We start from the raw sequence: 18,895 nt of genomic DNA, 5'->3' as shown, positions 1-18,895 counted from the left end.
TGACTGGAATGGACTTTATTGTCATTGCACTTAAAAGTAAAAGAAAATATTTTTTCAGTAGAAACTGTCTAAGAGCTGACATTCAGTAGACAGAGTCAGCAGCACCGCTTGTACATTAAGGACATTACAGTGATACGCACTTTCATGTGTCCAAACATCCCAAAAAACATTTTTGATTTGTCGCTATGGAGAAACAAAGTCACTAAGAAGAAATGGAAAGTACTAGTTTTAGCAAGAGAGTCGCCAAGTTGACAACACTGTGCTGAAGTGTGTAAAAAATAAAGACACAAAGATTAGATTGCTTGCTTCTGATCGGTTTAAAATGCATGGTGACTTCTGTGGTTGGCTAGATTTAGGCACAAGAATTTATGGATTGGTCTGTGATTGGTTCTTTCGGTAAGTCAATCTGAATTACTTGCACTATGAGGAAATTAGTTTATTATTATGAAAAAAATAAATATAGAGTAGTGAATGGGGAAATAAAAGGATGTGAAATGTCAAGTGTGGCGTGAGAAAGGGTTAAATTGCGTAACTCACTTGGCAGCCCTACAACTAGGTCTTGAGCACAATGAACAGTGTAGTTGATGTTGTGATTACCTCACAGAAGTCTTTCAAATCAGTGTCGTTGTATTGCCAGTTGGTAGGTCTGCTAATATTAGCAACCTTAGCTCCCTCATCGCCGGCTGGATAGCCTTTACGCCCGTCACAACAGGTGAGTGCTCAGATTAGTCGTGCTGCCGCTAATTTATCGCTGCTTTCCAAACGTTACAAATGGCCATACTTTTATCCAACAGACCTTTTTTTTTTTTAATCCAAACGTTTACCACACTCTAAAATTAAGATTCGGGGTTGCATTGTTTGTAAACTCTTTTGGTGCTTTCTGCCATGTTGCTCTGTTTTGTTTAAGTTGCAAACGAGAACAGTACTCTTGTATTACATCATCAGAGAAGTATTGCAATATTAGAGCCCATTCCAACCGATCATCGATCCATATTACATATAGATCGATACAGAGGCTTGCCAAGTGATGTATTCATATCTCTAAAGTTAAAATCGATTATTGGTTTGTACCGATTAATTTTTACACCCCTATTTGTTATTAATTAAGTCTGGAATGGACTTGTGCTGTCTTTAGGTTGAAGTGGAGTAGTTATTGTCTTTTTGCCGACACTTACTGGTCACAACAATTCATTAAGTTAAACTCATTATGCAGTGAATTGAATGATAAGGATAAACATAATCTGTTACAAGATACGTTGTAATATGCTCAGCATTGGAGACTTTGTATATGTAGGTATATGCAACTATAAAAATGTGTTTCTTGTTTATATTGACACATTTCATGTTTTGGACTGCAATATTGTTCAGTTAATATGTCTAGCTTGTGTGCTATTGTGTGCTTGGCTGTTGTTTAGCTGCTTGCTCCCAATAGCCTATAGCCTACCGTAGTTACCTTTTGTATATGACTTCACTAAAATACAAGAAAATACCAACCTATGTTTATTGGAGGACATTTACTGTAAATGTTATACTGACTGTTGAGTTTTGCACAAGTAAATGTGCTGCAGGACTGCCTGTATCAGCGCGCTAACAGTATATTCGAAATGCAAGTCGATATAATCCGATACTTGTTTTTATACTTACATTATATCGGACTGATATCCAATATCAATATCGAATCGGGACACCCTTAGTTTGCACTAAACAAAAAATGTCCCAGGTGATTAAGAGAGCTTGCATCCTATTCAAATGGCAAATGCACATTTCAGCTGACATTTTGCATGGAAATCTGATGATTAAAATAATTTGCAGGATACTACAGTACCATTTAGCAAGAAAATTTAGCCTCCTACCTCCAACTCAATGTACTATGACCTTTGATTGTGCAATGCAAAAGATTTTCTAAGACACACTGAACAGTCCAGTTGCAATCTACTAAAATCCTTAAAATTACAATGAACTGAATGAATGAGAATATCCACATCTGCCAATTTAATGTAAACAATAGTTAATACAAATAGGCTGACCATATTCTGAAATCCCAAAAAGAGGACACATATATGCGTGCCAAGGCGGGCAGCACGCCAAGGCCGGGACTAAGTGAAAATTTACCAATGATACTCGAACTTGCTTTATAAATAATATTTTTTTTTAAATAAAGCATTTTTTCTCCTCTGTTGACAGCAGTGTTGGCGCTAGGAATTTTCAAAATGGGGTCCCAGGGACCCCATCAAGTCATAAAAATGGGGTCCCACAGTAAATTTTTTGGGTCCTACTTTTTTATAAGCGTTTTGAAAACAAACGACAAATGTATGCATTATCCTGTTGTATCTCACAGTCTATATTGTGTTTTGGAAAAAGGTTGTCATAAACGTTACTTAATTCATGAAAAAAGATAATACAAAAGAAAACAAATGTGTATACATATGTAAATGTATTCAGTTATAAACATTCATTCACTTTCTTCTTTCCTTCATGGATCTAAACTTTACCGCTGCTGCTAGTTTTTTGTATGTTTTTATTTAATAAGTTGTAGGTGTATTTATTTCAGTATAAAAGTGTAAAAAGTGTTTTGCTTGGGTCATGAAATGATGATAATGGTGTGCCAGGGCATACATACATTTTATATTTAACGCTTAGATCTCTGGAGTCTACATCAACTTCGGATCTATTCCTCATTTCAAAATGTTTTAGTTTTTTTTTTATGTTGTTTTTTTGTTTGTTTGTTTTCCGCCCTTTTTTGTCAAACAAAACTATGTTTTTTATGGCAAACACACAAAATATGCAAAATCTTCCACCAAAAATATTTTTCAAAGTGGAATATTTGATGTGAAGTAATCGGAACCTTTGATAGGTCAATAATTCATAATAACATAACAATGACCGTTTGAAAGAAAAAAAACAGCTTTGTTTTATTAGTCAACATTGCAACTTTTTCTAAATTACATTTCACCTTTAAGCTTTTTTATTTCACTTTTGTTATGTTTTTGTTAATTTTAATAGTATTTTTAGAATGTGCCATGGGCCTTTAAAACATTAGCTGTGGGCCACAAATGGTAAAAAAAAAAATAATAATCTGCATCCTTTCTGATTTCAATGCGTTAAAAAGTCACGAGAAGTGCGTTAACGCCAACACTGCTTGACAGTATAACAAAATAAGTCACACTTATATTCTGTAACATTAATAGTTTTGGAAAAAAAAGTGCAGAGGTAGAAATATTCAAAATAACCTCTTGTATATAATGTAAACATAAATAATGACTCAAAAGAAGTTAATTAAATTTAAACAAAAAAACAGCAGACGAGCTCTCGCCCTGCACAGCTGTTTTGTGCTTTGTAGTGTCGATATGGGCTTGTAGATCGTTGGCCCCTTTATTTGCCACAGATACATACGTTCCTGCTTTGCACACAGTGCATTCTGCTTTCCATGTGTCACGGCCAGGACGAAAACTTGAATACTTTTTCCGCAAATCATCCGTGAAGTTGCATTTACGTTTAAACATTTCTTGTTCTCATGTCTCTCTCCAGTGTCTCCACTCACTAGCTCTCTCGCTCACGAATGCTGCTACGTGCACGCACCTTCAGTTTTTTTTAACCCCTTCTTAACTTAACCCTGAACGTACATTGAAAATACACGCAACCCTAATTCAAAATGCCGGACATTTGAGGCATTTAAGAAACCCCGCCCGGACACCCCGGACACCCCCGCAAAAGAGGACATGTCCGGGGAAAAGAGGACGTATGGTCAGCCTAATACAAATAATGCGAGAAAATCCAATATGACAATGAATCAGGTGTTTAGCATTAAGAGAAGTTACATACCGTCAAGATATCGTAGCTCCCAGCAGTGAAGGCCTTGCGGGAAGACACCGCTGCAGTTTTTGTGTCAATAAAAAACTTGCCATCCTCATTGCCATCCACAATGCTATAGGAAAGGTCGCTGTTGGGTCCATCATCACGGTCATAGGCAAAGACACGATATAAAGGCTCAACCTTTTTTCTCCTCCCCCTCTCTGGTAATTTGACCTGGTAGACCTTCTCTGGAAACGTTGGCTTGTTGTCATTTTCATCTAGGACCTGGACCATTACCCACACTGTACTCTGTCTTGGACTGATACCACCATCAGAGATCAATACCTAAAAATGCAAGACAGAACGTCATGTTTTATAGTAAAAGTGCTTAAGGAAAACATATTTCAGTCCAGGACTTGATCGCTCTATGACAGACCTGGGCATTCTGCGGCCCGCGGGCCGCATCCGGCCCTTTGTACGTCCCTGTCCGGCCCGCGTGAGGCCAATTATAAATTACAAAATAAATTTAAAAAAGTATCTATTTCGAGTGTGCAATACAACGGTGCTGCTTTTGTTTTGAAAAGCGTTATTTGTATTACGTGCGCGCAGCGGCAATCACAAATACAAAATAAATTAAAAAAAAACATCTTTGTCGTGCGTGCAATACAACTGTGCGGCTTTTATTTTGAAAAGTGTTGTATGTTTGTCCTGTGAGGGAAGGCGCACAGCGACAAGTGATGCCCGGTTATCCCCGAGACGCTAAAAAGAGAAAAGTTGATGACGAATGGCGTGTTTTAAAAAAGACATGGACTGCCAAGTAAAGGTAAAGCAGTGTGCTTATTTGTGGTACACACGTTGCTGTCTTTAAAGAATATAGTGTAACGACCTGATGAAGTAGATGTTGTCTTCTTGAGTTGCGTAAATGAGACGTGCGTGTGGAAGGAACGAGATATGTTGAGCTGTGTTAGTATAGCTTGCTCAATAAAAGTTTAAAAAGAGCGTCAGACTTCGTGTGCACTTCTTCTGGACGCTACAATTGGTGTCAGAAGTAAAACTTTGCGCATACTGCACTGTTTGTGTGCTACGTCATCGGGAGGTACGTGCCACGTGAGGAGCTCGCCGCAAAGAGAGAGAGAGACAGAGAGAGAGAGAGACAGAGAGAGAGCGTTTACAGGTGCAGCCACGCTGCTTGCCACGGGGGGAATTCCGCCCTCAATGAAGACTCCCAGGTTTGATGGCAAGGCGAACTGGGAGGCATTTCATCCCACTTGTGACATCAATTGTAGCGTCCAGAAGAAGTGCACACCAAGCCTGACGCTCTTTTTAAACTTTTATTGAGTAACCTATACTAACACAGCTCAACTTATCTTGTTCTTTCCAAAAAGAAAACCAATCCTGACTCCTCATTTCCGCAACAGCAACGCTTCTTCCTTCTTCGCCAATCACCTTACAGGCGTGCTACGTTCACAACAAAGAGGATGCAGGATGAAGTGACAGAAATTGACATTTTTGTATTGTAATATACATCAGGAAGTGTTGTGTAAGAAAGTGTTAAAAATAAAACCATCAAAAGCCATCTGCTTTTGGATAAAGATAAGTTAGGTTAAATGAAAATATTATTATTATCTATCTTACGGTATATCAAAAATAATTTGAGCAAAATTTAATTGAAATATTGTCGGTGTGGCCCTCCAGCAGTGCTCGGGTTGCTCATGCGGCCCCCGGTTAAAATTAATTGCCCACCCCTGCTCTATGAGCTGTCACAGAGTTTGTTGGTGTAACTCGAAGCCAGACTGAACAATTACTTACAGTCCTTATATTAGACATCAATTAGCATTAGATGCAAGGCTTAATAATAATACTTTTTGCTCTCAAAGTCCTGTGTGAATTTATAAACATTAACAAAATCAAAAAAAATATTTTAAGAAAATACAAATATCAATCGAATCCCAGGAGTATTAATCATATATTGATACTACCCTTGGCAACACCTCCAATGTATGGATTGACCCGCCCTCTTACGTGTCGCATACTTCGACTGCGACAATACTGACACAGCAACAGTGGCTGTTATATTATCCTCTCTTACTAATCTAATTGGTAATGTTCTGCTGATAGCTGCTAACTTTATGCTGTAACACAGTTCTATCTCTACTTCTTAAACTTTACCAAGCACTACTTATTTCTTCTGTTTCAAGCTAGTTTGGCGGCTAGCTTAGCTAGTAGCATTCCTGCTCCTGCTTGCTCTTTGTTGTGTAACATGTTTAGCTTTGTCCTAATACTTTATAATGAGACTTGTGATACAAAGAAGTGCAGTTTATTTGTCACAATGGAGGTGATTATTTTTCAATTGGAGGAGAGGCTCCACATTGTTTTTGGAGATGCACAATTAGCTGCTAGCAGGGCCGTAACTAAGACTTGACAAATACAGAGGTCAAAAATTGGTTGTCCAAGAGGAATTTTGAAAGGCTGAAATCATGGGTATCCCAGCACCATATAAATTATATTACCCTGAGCAAAACATTGAATTTCCAGAATAACAAAAGCATTAATTGAGCTATAACTATCTATCACTCATCTAACATCTTTGATAATCAGCATGATTTTGTAGCAGTCCACTTTTTTATTAATATCCTGAAGTTTAGCATATTAAACCATTTCAACATCATTAATACATAAATTCAAAATACATACCACATTTTCAACCACAACCAGGGTTTGACCTCGAGAGGTTCTGCTTTGCACTGCAAGTACTAATGACGTCCGCCACAGAGCCACCGTAAGCGATGGAGGAATATTTATTTTCATATTTGAATCAGGACAGAGCCTGATGTTGCGAGGAATACGTTTTGGGTAAAATATTATATGTAGCACCTTGTCATTCAATAATTTACATTTTAATGTGCTTCTTATCGGATGATTATTAATCTGGTTTTACCGTTGCTTATATCTGTTCATACCATTCTTTCATATGAATGAAGACCCTGTTGTTATGTTAGTTTGGTGTTACAAATAAATGAATCCAACCAGAAACAATGACACTTTCCCAATCTTATACCTATTAAGTAAACATGCCCCATGTTTAATATTCTGTAATGACATATTCTTGTGAACTCTTACAGGTTAACCTCAGTTTAACCGTTAGGCTACTTCGAAATTTCTAGGCAGAATTTTTTTTCTATTGGCTGTAAGATTTCGAATGACACACCACTCATTCAGATCGGACGCTGCATTTAAGACATAGTTAGCCAGATATCGGATGTGCTCAATGGTGTGTTGGCGTTATAACTTTAAAAACTAAATTCATCACCTCTAAAACGTGTTCCGTTTGTTGTTCACGGTCCAGTTTCCTGGAGGTTGTTGTGATCAGACCTGATACAAAAAACAGGAGAGACATATGATTTAGAAACCACACACACGCACAGGCAAGTTAAATGAAAGTAATACTTGGGTGTAACACACTGTGTGCTGTCCTCCAAATGTCTTATAATTAAAGTGAAATGTTTGGAGAGCTCAGCTGGTAAAGATTTAGGATAAACATCTTCGAATCAGTAGACAGCATTTTAGTTTGGAAAATTTAAGTTCTCTCTACATGATATATTAACTGTCTAAAACAGTGGTTCTTAACCTGGGTTCGATCGAACCCTAGGGGTTCGGTGAGTCAGCCTCAGGAGTTCCGCGGAGCCTACGCTGCTGAGGTCAAGGCACACCCGACTCATCATGTAAATAAAAACTTCTCCCTATCGGCGTATTATGGATACCCCCAAACAATGTTCCCTCCAAAAACTCCTTGAGCATTCAGTGGACCACATGTGAGCGACGTCAGACGTGCACATGCACTGTGGCCAAACCAGCAGCACACCTGTCCCAAACCTGACTAAATAACAAGACAAATGTTTTATTATTATAATCAAATGACAGTAGTAATTTCCATGAGATTATTTTATAATGTAAGTGTTTCGGCCCACTTACAATGACAATAACACAAAATATTGTTTTTGTATGTCTGGGTGGGGTTCCTGCTTTGGAAATAATTTCTACCCCTTTCAGATATCACATATAGTTCCCACTAAAACATTCACATGTTGCATAATAAGATGTAAACATGGGATCATGTGTACATTCCTGTAACTTTCTGTTTGTAAAATGTATCTTTATTAGTATTTCTTTACTACAAAAACATAATTTCATGATTAATATTTATAAATTAAGATTAAATTAATAAAAAAACATTTTATTTTTCACTAAAGAAGTGAAGTGAATGCGCATATGAAACTGGTGGGGTTCGGTACCTCCAACAAGGTTAAGAACCACTGGTCTAAAAGGTAACTACGCTCTTTTTTAAATGTTGTCTATCATTCACAATCTTTATGTGAGACAATAACATATATGTCTTTCTTTTTTTATGCATTTTAATTCATAATATGCAGAAAATATGAGCTGGCTAACAATGGAGGTAATGGGATTCGCTCTGTTCGCCTATAAAATGCTCTAAAAAAACATAAAAAAATGTCCATTAACATTTTATATACATGCTGTAAGTATATATGTAATATAGTAACAGGCGCATTCATAATAACATGTAATATTTATGTATTTTGGACATTTTAAGTATACGGTAGTGCATTACTTTCACAGACGCATCGCAACAATCACTATTTCCTTCAACAACTACGACTACTGCTAATCATTGCAGACTTAAGGACAGCCAACGACTACTACTTTGGGACAAACGATGATCAATCAATCAATCAATCAATGTTTATTTATATAGCTCTAAATCACAAGTGTCTCAAAGGGCTGTACAAGCCACAACGACATCCTCGGTACAGAGCCCACATACAGAACCTTATATTTTTAGCCTGAATATATGGAGGATGGGATTCAAGTTTTAGATGCATTGTGGTAAGCAGATCCAGCAAGTAGCAGTATTGCTGAGTGCTAAACAAGAAATACAAACTATGAACATGATAAAACCATCACTTACTGTAAAATATCTGCTCTCATTGGGATGCCAACTGATGGGATGTTTAAATATTCCCGTTTAGATGAAGAATTAATAATCTTCACGAAGGTAAAAAAAAAACCAAAAAACGTCAAGCTCAAACAAACGTCTTTTTGTGACTTTCTTGCGATCTCCGGGTCTAAGTTGAATGTCAATGTTGACCAGCTTCTTAGTTAATGGCAACAACTGTCTATTACACAAGTGACAGGCATGATTTCAAGTTAAAGTTAAAGTACCAATGATTGTCACACACACACTAGGTGTGGTGAAATTTGTCCTCTGCATTTGACCCATCCCCTTGTTCCACCCCCTAGGAGGTGAGGGGAGCAGTGGGCAGCAGCGGTGGCCGCGCCCGGGAATCATTTTTGGTGATTTAACCCCCAATTCCAACCCTTGATGCTGAGTGCCAAGCAGGGAGGTAATGGGTCCCATTTTTATAGTCTTTGGTATGACTCGGCCGGGGTTTGAACTCACAACCTACCGATCTCAGGGCGGACACTCAGTATGTTGCATAAGCTAGTTATCTCTCTGTGATCACAGTACCGCTTAAAGAAGTTCACAATAACAACATCGATATATACTTGGTCGATATGCAGGTTAGGACATGTAAATGGAGAATTGTTGGCGGGGTTTTTTAGAGCTGTATGGATAAATAAATGACTCCCATTAGCTGTATTTTTAGTCATCTCATATTTGCCGTATATTACACATTAAAATGCATTAAAAAAACATATGTGTTCTTGTGTTGCGTAGGAATTGTGAATGACAGACACGCCCACTTACACAAATGTGCGCAACAATTGTAACTGTGAAGGAGCTATCACATTTACAGTTAACTACACTGAGCATGTTTGTGCCACCGTACCCCAAACCCCTTTCAATGTTGTAAACCTAGGAGAAAGACTGTACTGTCAAATGTTATATTTTACAAAAGCAACAAAAGGCAAAGGTTAAGAAACAATTACTAACCAGTTCGAGTGTTAATCGTGAATAAATTTTGTGGGTTTCCACTGATGACACGGAAGTTGAGCCTGTCAGTAGATGAGGGTAGTGGAGAGTCAGGATCCTGGGCTTCAATCTGGATCACAGAAACATCACGAGGAGAGTTCTCTGGTATTGATGGTCGATACAGCGGTTCAGATGTCAAGGGAGCATTGTCGTTTACATCCTCTACTTGGATGAACACTTCAATAGTGGCAAACTGGGGGACCACACCGTGGTCACTGGCATACACTGTCAGCCAATAGGAGTTTTTGGTTTCACGATCGAGCATGTCGGTCGTATAGATCACTCCTGTTGGAGGAAGACACATATTGCAAAATTAACACGGTGTACAAAGAAACTGAAGAATGTGACTTGATATGCATTATTTTTCGGAGGCGGAATATGTCAAAAACAGTTAAGGAGTTCTGCATTGAGACCAGTCTTTGATTTACTAAACCCTGATGCCGAGATCAAATCCACTGACTAGCTCAACTAAAAGGATAGAAGACCACTGATCACTTTGACTAGCCAATGTTTCTTCCCCAGATAAAAAAACAAACCTGAGACCATGTTTCATGGGAGATGAGATTAGCTTTTAAAATTTACTACAGCTTTTCTAAGCAACTGAGACCTCAGATCAGGGTAAAAATGTGGCGATTGTTTATGTAAACAAATGTTAGTCTACAGACAGTGGACTAATAGGAAGCTACTGCTCTAAGTAATTAAAGCATTTGACCATTAAATGCCTGCCATATTATCTGGCTCGCAAGTTCACAGCCGTGTTTGTGACCATTGTGTTCATCCCGCCAGGAACTAATGCCAAGCTAATGCTAGCAAGGCACTGCAGGAGCTACACATAAATAAATAAATGATAAATGGGTTATACTTGTATAGCACTTTTCTACCTTCAAGGTACTCAAAGCGCTTTGACAGTATTTCCACATTCACCCATTCACACACACATTCACACACTGATGGCGGGAGCTGCCATGCAAGGCGTTAACCAGCAGCCATCAGGAGCAAGGGTGAAGTGTCTTGCCCAAGGACACAACGGACGTGACTAGGATGGTAGAAGGTGGGGATTGAACCCCAGAAACCAGCAACCCTCCGATTGCTGGCACGGCCACTCTACCAACTTCGCCACGCCGTCCCCACATCATTAGCTCGCTGCAAATTAAGCACCCAGAGGCATCCTCTGTGGCTGCAGGGGACTTTAAACACTTAAAACTAACAGACAATAGAGCTGCACGCTTTTGAGATTGTGTATACATATAAATGCATAAAACTACGAAAGATACGAGTGAAGGAAGACATATTAACTTTAGACTGTCAATCAACATATTATTGTCTCAAGGTGCCACACAATAGAACAATATGTAATAATTTACTTTTATTTCGCTTTATTTAGACATACTCAGTGCGTTTGTCTACATCAGGGGTCGGCAACCTTTACCACTCAAAGAGCCATTTTGGCAAGTTTCACAAATTAAAGAAAATAATGGGAGCCACAAAAAAAAATTTAAAATTTAAAATGAAAAACACCGCATACAAAGTTTAAATGCTTTGTGCTATGTTACCCAGGGGTCTCCGACACACGCACCGGCACACACTTTAATGTGGAAATTTGATGTTAGTGCGGCCCGCGAGTTTTGAATGAATGGCGCTTGATAGCGTCATACTTGCCAACCCTCTCATTTTTCCCGGGAGACTCCCGAATATCAGGGCGTGATGACACTGCTTTTGGCGCCTTGTACAGCCTGCCCAAACAGTGTACCTGCTCGAACACATGTAGAATGCAGTTTCAGCTTGCTCACGTAAGTGACAGCAAGGCGTACTATCTCAGCAGCCACACATCTTACACTGACGGTACCAATACCCAGAATCCCATGCAGCCCTAACTCTTCCGCTCAACCAACGCACGGAGAGGGGGGGGGTTGATGTGTGGGGGGATTTGGTGGTAGCGGGGGTGTATAATGTAGACCGGAAGAGTTAGGGCTGCATGGGATTCTGGCAGTGGCGTGCCGTCACTAGAGGCAGGGGAGGCACGGCCTCACCTGCCATCATGGAAAGAAAAAAAAAAGTAAAAAGAAAAAAAAAAAATTAAATTGTTATATGTATCCAGTAATTATACTAAAGTTATTTTCCATTTAACTTCACCAGTTTTAGATTATTTTTATTTGTATTTTCACATTTGCCATTCAAATACTGAGAAGAGACGGTGCGGTGATCAGCAGCCAGTTGAGGCACGTCACTGATTTGTGCCTCAACATGGATTGTGCGCAATGACTCGGCTAACTGCTGGCCTGCTGTGCAGTGAGACTGTATTGCTATATGAATTATATTATACATTTCCATAGTTTAGTTAGCTGAGGTATATAATGTACAGTGTATTTTGTCAACAACTGTGTAACGTATTTCTTGTGCTGAGCGATCATAAAACTGGAGGCTCGTCTCATAACCCCACCTCCTGGTGCCAAGCACCTCCGCCGCAGAATGCATCGCCCGACGGGAGCGCCACACCAACCAAAGCCCACACCCAAACCCTCCACGTGCAAGACCGAATCCACCCAAAAAAAGTCACTTAACAAGAAGCCAAAAAGTGCAAAAACAACAATGCTCGGGCTGCAGGAGCCGCAAACGACCACAGGGACACAACATTAGGTACACCTGCACTGCAGGTTCATATGTTTGTAAATCTGACTGTGATAATGCAGTCGTGCCTCACCAGACATTAACCTCACCGTACGCCACTGGATTCTGGGTATTGGTTGTGTTGTGTTTATGTTGTGTTACGGTGGGATGTTCTCCAGAAATGTGTTTTTCATTCTTTTTTGGTGTGGGTTCACAGTGTGGCGCATATTTGTAACGTAACAATGTTAAAGTTGTTTGATACGGCTACCGTCAGTGTAAGCTGTGTGGCTGATGAATAAGTATGCTTTGCTGTCTCCTATGTGTGCAAGTAAAAGCAACATACAACATGTGGCCGGGCTGGCACGCTGTTTGTAAATGCTATAGAGGACAATTACTGCAGTGCAATTAGGGCACTCCCTTTATTTAGTAATTAGAGTGTAAATAGGATTATATTTTCCCTGGGAGTTATCTATGAGAGACACTGAGATCCATAAGTCTCCTGGGAAAATCGGGGGTCGGCAAGTATGTAGCTGAGCCGCATCAGAGTGGTCAAAGAGCCGCATGTGGCTCCGGAGCCGCGGGTTGCCGACCCCTGGTCTACATCATGCTCTTAAACTGAAGAAATAATTGATAAAAACTATACAGTGTTTATAATGTAGTGCAGGGGTCACCAACCTTTTTGAAACCAAGGGCTACTTTTTGGGTACTGATTAATGCGAAGGGCTACCAGTTAGATACAGACTTAAATAAATTGCCAGAAGTAGCCAATTTGCTCAATTTACCTTTAACTCTGTTATTATTAATAATTAATGATATTTATCTTTGTGGAAACACTGATCATCTTAATGATTTCTCACCATAAATATATATAGAAACAGATAAATATCAATATGCAACACTTTATTTTTATATTTTCTCTAAGTGCACATTTTTCAAATTGAACATTTTCAAATGATCACTTCTAAGACAGTCTTGTGAAATCACAATATCCCATTTTAACTAGCTAGCCACTAACATTTTTTTAACAAATCATGAATTACTTTGCACCATGTTTGTACAAATAATAACTCATGTAAAATACAAAAGTAAACTCTCAAATTTTTAAATCATGTCACACTTTGAACTGGACACCAAATCTGTTATCTGTTTCTTTGTCAGTTAGTGGGAAGCCTGGCATTGCATCCTGTTAACTAGTGTGTTGTACTCTGGTGTGTAACTTGACACTGCAACTCTGAGTGAGTCTTGCAGATGTGCATCAGTGAGGCGTGTTCTGTGTTTGTTCTTGATGAAGTTCATGTCAGAAAAGGCTGATTCACAAAGATACGATTTTTCCTCATTGTTTGCGGAACCTTCTTAATCTTTTGGACATATTTTCACAGCAATCTGGCCTTAAGCTTAATTATGATAAATGTAAATTGTTAAGGATCGGAACTCTAAAGGGAACGTCCTTTCGAATGGAATGCAAAGTGCCTGTTTTGTGGACAGATGGACCAGTTAACATACTTGGTGTTGTTGTCCCAGAAAATCTGGAAGATCTAGGCTCAGTAAATTATGATAATCGACTAAGAAAGCTGGACAAAATTATGCAATTATGGAAAGGGAAATCCCTAACCTTGTATGGTAAAATGTCTATTGCCAACTCGTTAATTATTCCTCAATTTATTTATTTGTTTTTGTCATTACCAGCTCCATCACAAAACTTTTTTAAGATTTATGAGCAGAGGGTCTTCGATTTTGTCTGGAACGGCAAACCAGAAAAGATTAAAAGAAAGGTTTTGTACAAAGAGTATGAATATGGGGGCCTGAAACTTCTCAACCTTGAAGCTATGTGTCTGTCTTTAAAAGCATCAATTGTTCCAAAGATGTATTTAAACATTGAGTGGTACACAAATGTCCTGTTGGACAAAAAACATGTACTGTATCAAAAGAAATTGTATCCTTTTTTACAAGTGATCCCCTCCCAGAGAGTCTGCTGGGAAACATGGCGGGGTTCATAAAGGAAACAATCCACTCATAGTGGTGTTTTCAATTTTAGTTGCCAGAAAAAAGAGACGATATTTTGCAGCAGTTAATATGGATGAACTCTAATATTGTAATAGATGGAAAGCCTTTCTTTTGGAAAAATATGTTTGAAAGAGGAATCCTTTTTGTCAATGATATTATCAATGAGAATGGTAAAATTATGAAGTATGATGAATTTAGAGCTATGTATGGTGATGCTTGCTAAAGCTTTTCATTTTATCAACTAACTGGAGTAATTGGGAAAAGATGGAAACAAATAATGAATTATGGAACTACTAAATTATTAGTTTGTAAACCTCTAATAAGAAATTCTAGTTGGCAAAAAGGAACTAAAATAAATAGAAAAAGATATAATTTTTATTTAATAAAGAAATCTTTGAAGGCTGCCTCATACAACACAAATGGAAAATGGGAGGACTTTTTTGACTGCCCGTTGCCATGGGATGCCATATTCAAACTAATCTATAAAACCACTATCGATGTGCAAAATCGTTATTTTCAAATTAAAATTATTTATAACTTCTTACCCACAGGGAAAATGTTAAAACTATGGAATATGACAGAGTCAGATGATTGCCGATTTTGTTGTCAGGAGCCTGAATCCACCCTGCATTTGTTTTGGTATTGTCATATTGTGTCTTTGTTTTGGGTGGAAGTTGAAAAAATGTGTTTAAGGATTGGTTTGTTTATGAAGCTTAATGTGGTTTCTGTTATTTTAGGAGAGTTCATTGACAATCATGATTTAGTCAATTTAATTATAGTACTCGTTAAAATGTTTATTTTTAAGGCCAAAAACAGATATTCACTTAGTATTACTTTCTTTAAAACATTTATTCAGTATTTTCTAACTTTAGAAAGTTACATGGTTGAAAATGATAATGATGCCAAAAAACATTAAAAAAAATATGAGAAGTCCTCAAAGGCTTATTTTGAAAGTATATTTATGTTTATAGATTATATGATATCTGTTGTTGTGTTCCCTAATTTGAGTGACCTGGACATAATCTGGACTGTACATAAATGCTTATTTTGAAAATATAATTTTCTTTATAAATTATATGCAATCTGTTGTGTTCCCTAATTTTTTTCTGTGTACATGAATGAAGGTGTGTGTTGCTGAGTCCGACTTGGACATTATCTGGACTGGGCCTGGTTTAAAAAACCCTTTAAACAAATCTAATTTCATTGACAACCTGGTCTGTTGAAGATAAGGCCCTTTTTTAAAAAATAAAATAAAATAAGATAAATAAATAAAAAACATTTTCTTGTATAAAAAAGAAAGTAAAACAATATAAAAATAATTACATAAAAAATAGTAATTAATGAAAATGTTAGTGGACCAGCAGCCTATACAATCATGTGTGCTTCAGGGACTGTGTCCCTTGCAGATGTGTTGTCTATGTTGTGGGAACCAGAATATTGCTAGCAGAAACCCCTTTTGTGTGAGTGGGTGTGGATGAGTGTGCATGGGGGAGGTTGTTTGGGTTGATGCACTGATTGAAAGTGTATCTTGTGTTTTTTCTATGTAGATTTAATTTAAAAAAAAAAAAATTATTATTGTTTTTTATTTTATTTTTATTTTTTTTAATTTTTTTTAGAACAGGCCCGCGGGCGACTCATCTGGTCCTTACGGGCGACCTGGTGCCCGCGGGCACCGCGTTGGTGACCCCTGATGTAGTGTAATCATAATATATAATATTAATGCAAGTAACCATTTAAAAGGATATAGAATAGAATAGAATAGAATAGAATAGAACGTACTTTATTGATCCCTGGGTGAAATTCAGTACCGCAGTTCGCTCACAATAGACAATAAATTCTATACAGTATTATTCACATGTGAATAATATAAATATATTATACATATATTCTACATTTAAGTACAGTCAAGAATGAACATATGCATTATACAGTGTGATGGCTGTCGGTATGAAGGACCTCCTGTGTTGTTCCGTGTTGCATTTTGGGAGTCTGAGCCTTCCACTGAACGTGCTCATTCTCTCCGCCAGGTCCGAGTGTAGTGGGTGGGAGGTGTTGTCCATAATGGCTAGGAGCTTTGCTAGACTTCTCCTCTCTGACACCACCGCCAGAGGGTCTAGCTCCACTCCCACCACGTTACAGGCCTTCTTTACCAGCTTGTCCAGCCTGTTTGCGTCCCTCGCTCTCAGTCCGCTGCCCCAGCAGGCCACAGCGTACAATAAGGCGCCCGCCACCACCGACTCGTAGAAAATCTTCATCATCTTAGTGCAGACGTTGAAGGATCCTAGCCTCCTGAGGAAGTAGAGGCGGCTCTGTCCCTTCTTGTAGAGTGCCTCAGCGTGTTTTGACCCATTTAGCTTGTTGTCGATGTGTACACCGAGGTATTTATAATCCTCAACCATGTCCACATCGACCCCCCTGATGGAAACAGGGGTCGCCGGAGTACTCCTCCTCCTTCCCAGGTCCACAACCAGCTCCTTGGTCTTCATCATATTGAGCTGGAGGTGGTTCTTTCCACACCATGTGACAAAGTCCTCCACCAGTGCCTTGTATTCCTCATCATCACCATCCTCAATACACCCCACTATCGCAGAGTCATCAGAAAACTTCTGAAGGTGGCAGGACTCTGACTGATAGTGGAAATCGGTGGTGTAGATCAGTGGTCCCCAACCACCAGGACACCAAGGGGGCCTCCACCTGCATCGTCTCTAACTTCACACCCAGTAGCCCAGGCCGTATGGTATCGAAAGCACTGGAGAAGTCAAAAAACATGACCCTCACACTGCTCGCAGGCTTGTCTAGGTGGGTGTGGGCTCGGTTCAGCAGGTAGATGACTGCGTCCTCCACTCCCAGTCGGGGCTAGTAGGCGAACTGGAGTGGGTCCAGGTGGGGCTTGATCGTCGGGTGGAGTTGTTCCAGGACCAACCTCTCCATGGTCTTCATGATATGGGAGGTTAGAGCCACCGGCCTGTAGTCCTTCGACGTGCTGGGTCGCGTGCACTTGGAGATGGGGACCACGCATGAGGTTTTCCACAGTGTGGGGACTTTCTGCAGCCTAAGGCTCATGTTGAAGATGTGCTGAAGCACACCACACAGCTGTGGGGCGCAGGCTTTGAGCACCCTGGGGCTCACACCGTCAGGACCAGCGGCCTTGCCTGTTTGTAACTTCTTTAGCTGTGCATTCACCTGTTCTGCAGACAGACACACTGGGGGGGTCTCAGGTGGTTGGGGGAGGGGGGGTCGTCAAACTGAGGGTGAGGTTTTAAGTGGGGGGAAGTAGTCATTGGAGTTGGGGGGCTGTGAGGAGGGGGGGGGTGTATTGGTTCGCTGAAGTTGTCAGGGGGCCGGCTGGCATGTCTCGGGGGGGGGGACGCAGGAGCTTGTCGGAGCCACTGTGTCAAACCTGTTAAAGAACTGGTTTCGCTCATTGGCCCTCTCTTTGTCTCCGTCCATCCCCTACCCCCCGACGGTTTGAGGCCAGTGATGGTCTGCATACCTCTCCAAACCGCCTTCATGTTGTTGTCCTTCAGCTTCCCATCCAGCGCCGTGTGTAATGTTCTATATTTTCAATGGAACATATAAAATGTTGGTGTTGTTTACTTGAGTGATATTGTCATCATACCGCTTGCCACGTATCGCTTATGTTTGCCTGCCATCTATTGGTCACAGTTATCATTACAGCATGAACCAAATAAAATTTCTTCGAGGTCGGTGAGCCAAACCAGAATGATTCCGTACATTAGGCGTACCGGGTTATTAGGCGCAATGTCGAGTTTTGAGGGAAAAAAAGGATTTTAAGTGCGCCTTATAGTCCGGAAAATACGGTACACAAGTAGTGTTAAATACTGTTGAGTTTGTTTCTCTAAAAACAAGACTATAAAAAACGAAAAGTAGGAAACGGAAGGAACATTTACCGTGATAGAGGAAATGCACATAGTAATGTTTGTTTACAGGGAAAGTCACTGATTTTTTGCACCTGCAGTGAGCAAACTCGTCCGAAAGATGGCTCCATAGCACAAACAACAACACATCTTTCCGTTTATGGTGCTGCGCATGTCAAAGTACAGTATCCAGATTTAAGTTGTGATGCACGAAAATGCACGTCATGATCAGATTTTTTTTATCAGGGTCCATGTACACAGAGACATTGTAATCCAAATGATGATCAGATTAAATAACTTTTGTCCATGAAAACGTGGCTAGTGAGGAGTGTCATTGCGTGGCCCAGTGATGCAGGCTTTGCGCTCTAAGACCCAGTAAGTTTTATCTTAAAGTGGGCTGATGATGTCTCCACCACCAACCAAATCATTGTCTACCTAAACCAGAATGAATGAATGCAAAGGTGAGAGCATTTCTGAAGGCTACAGTGCTGCCTTCAGAGCAGGCAAATCATCACCACTCAGGGCAGCAAGAAGAGATGTCGATGCAAGCATCAAGAGGCCTAATGTCTCCTTTGCAAAATAGAGGGTCACTTTACCTCCA

At 39.6% G+C, this 18,895-nt stretch overlaps 1 protein-coding gene across 6 annotated transcripts in view; it reads right to left on the bottom strand.

Moving 5' to 3' along the window:
• Positions 1-18,895, bottom strand: part of fat3a (FAT atypical cadherin 3a) — a 325,923-nt gene that overhangs the window by 122,693 nt on the left and 184,335 nt on the right. For all 6 annotated transcript variants that reach the window (XM_062067850.1, XM_062067851.1, XM_062067853.1 and 3 more), the window contains exons 3-5: positions 9,767-10,090; positions 7,103-7,164; positions 3,823-4,137 (exon numbers count right to left, since the gene is read on the bottom strand). In XM_062067850.1, coding sequence (XP_061923834.1) covers positions 3,823-4,137; positions 7,103-7,164; positions 9,767-10,090 — 701 coding nt within the window. The remainder of the gene's footprint in view (positions 1-3,822; positions 4,138-7,102; positions 7,165-9,766; positions 10,091-18,895) is intronic.

The sequence above is a fragment of the Entelurus aequoreus genome, linkage group LG13 (assembly GCF_033978785.1).
Source record: "Entelurus aequoreus isolate RoL-2023_Sb linkage group LG13, RoL_Eaeq_v1.1, whole genome shotgun sequence".
Lineage (NCBI taxonomy): Eukaryota > Metazoa > Chordata > Actinopteri > Syngnathiformes > Syngnathidae > Entelurus > Entelurus aequoreus.
The sequence above is the reverse complement of the archived record's forward strand: the minus strand, read 5'-3'. Positions and strand labels throughout refer to the sequence as shown.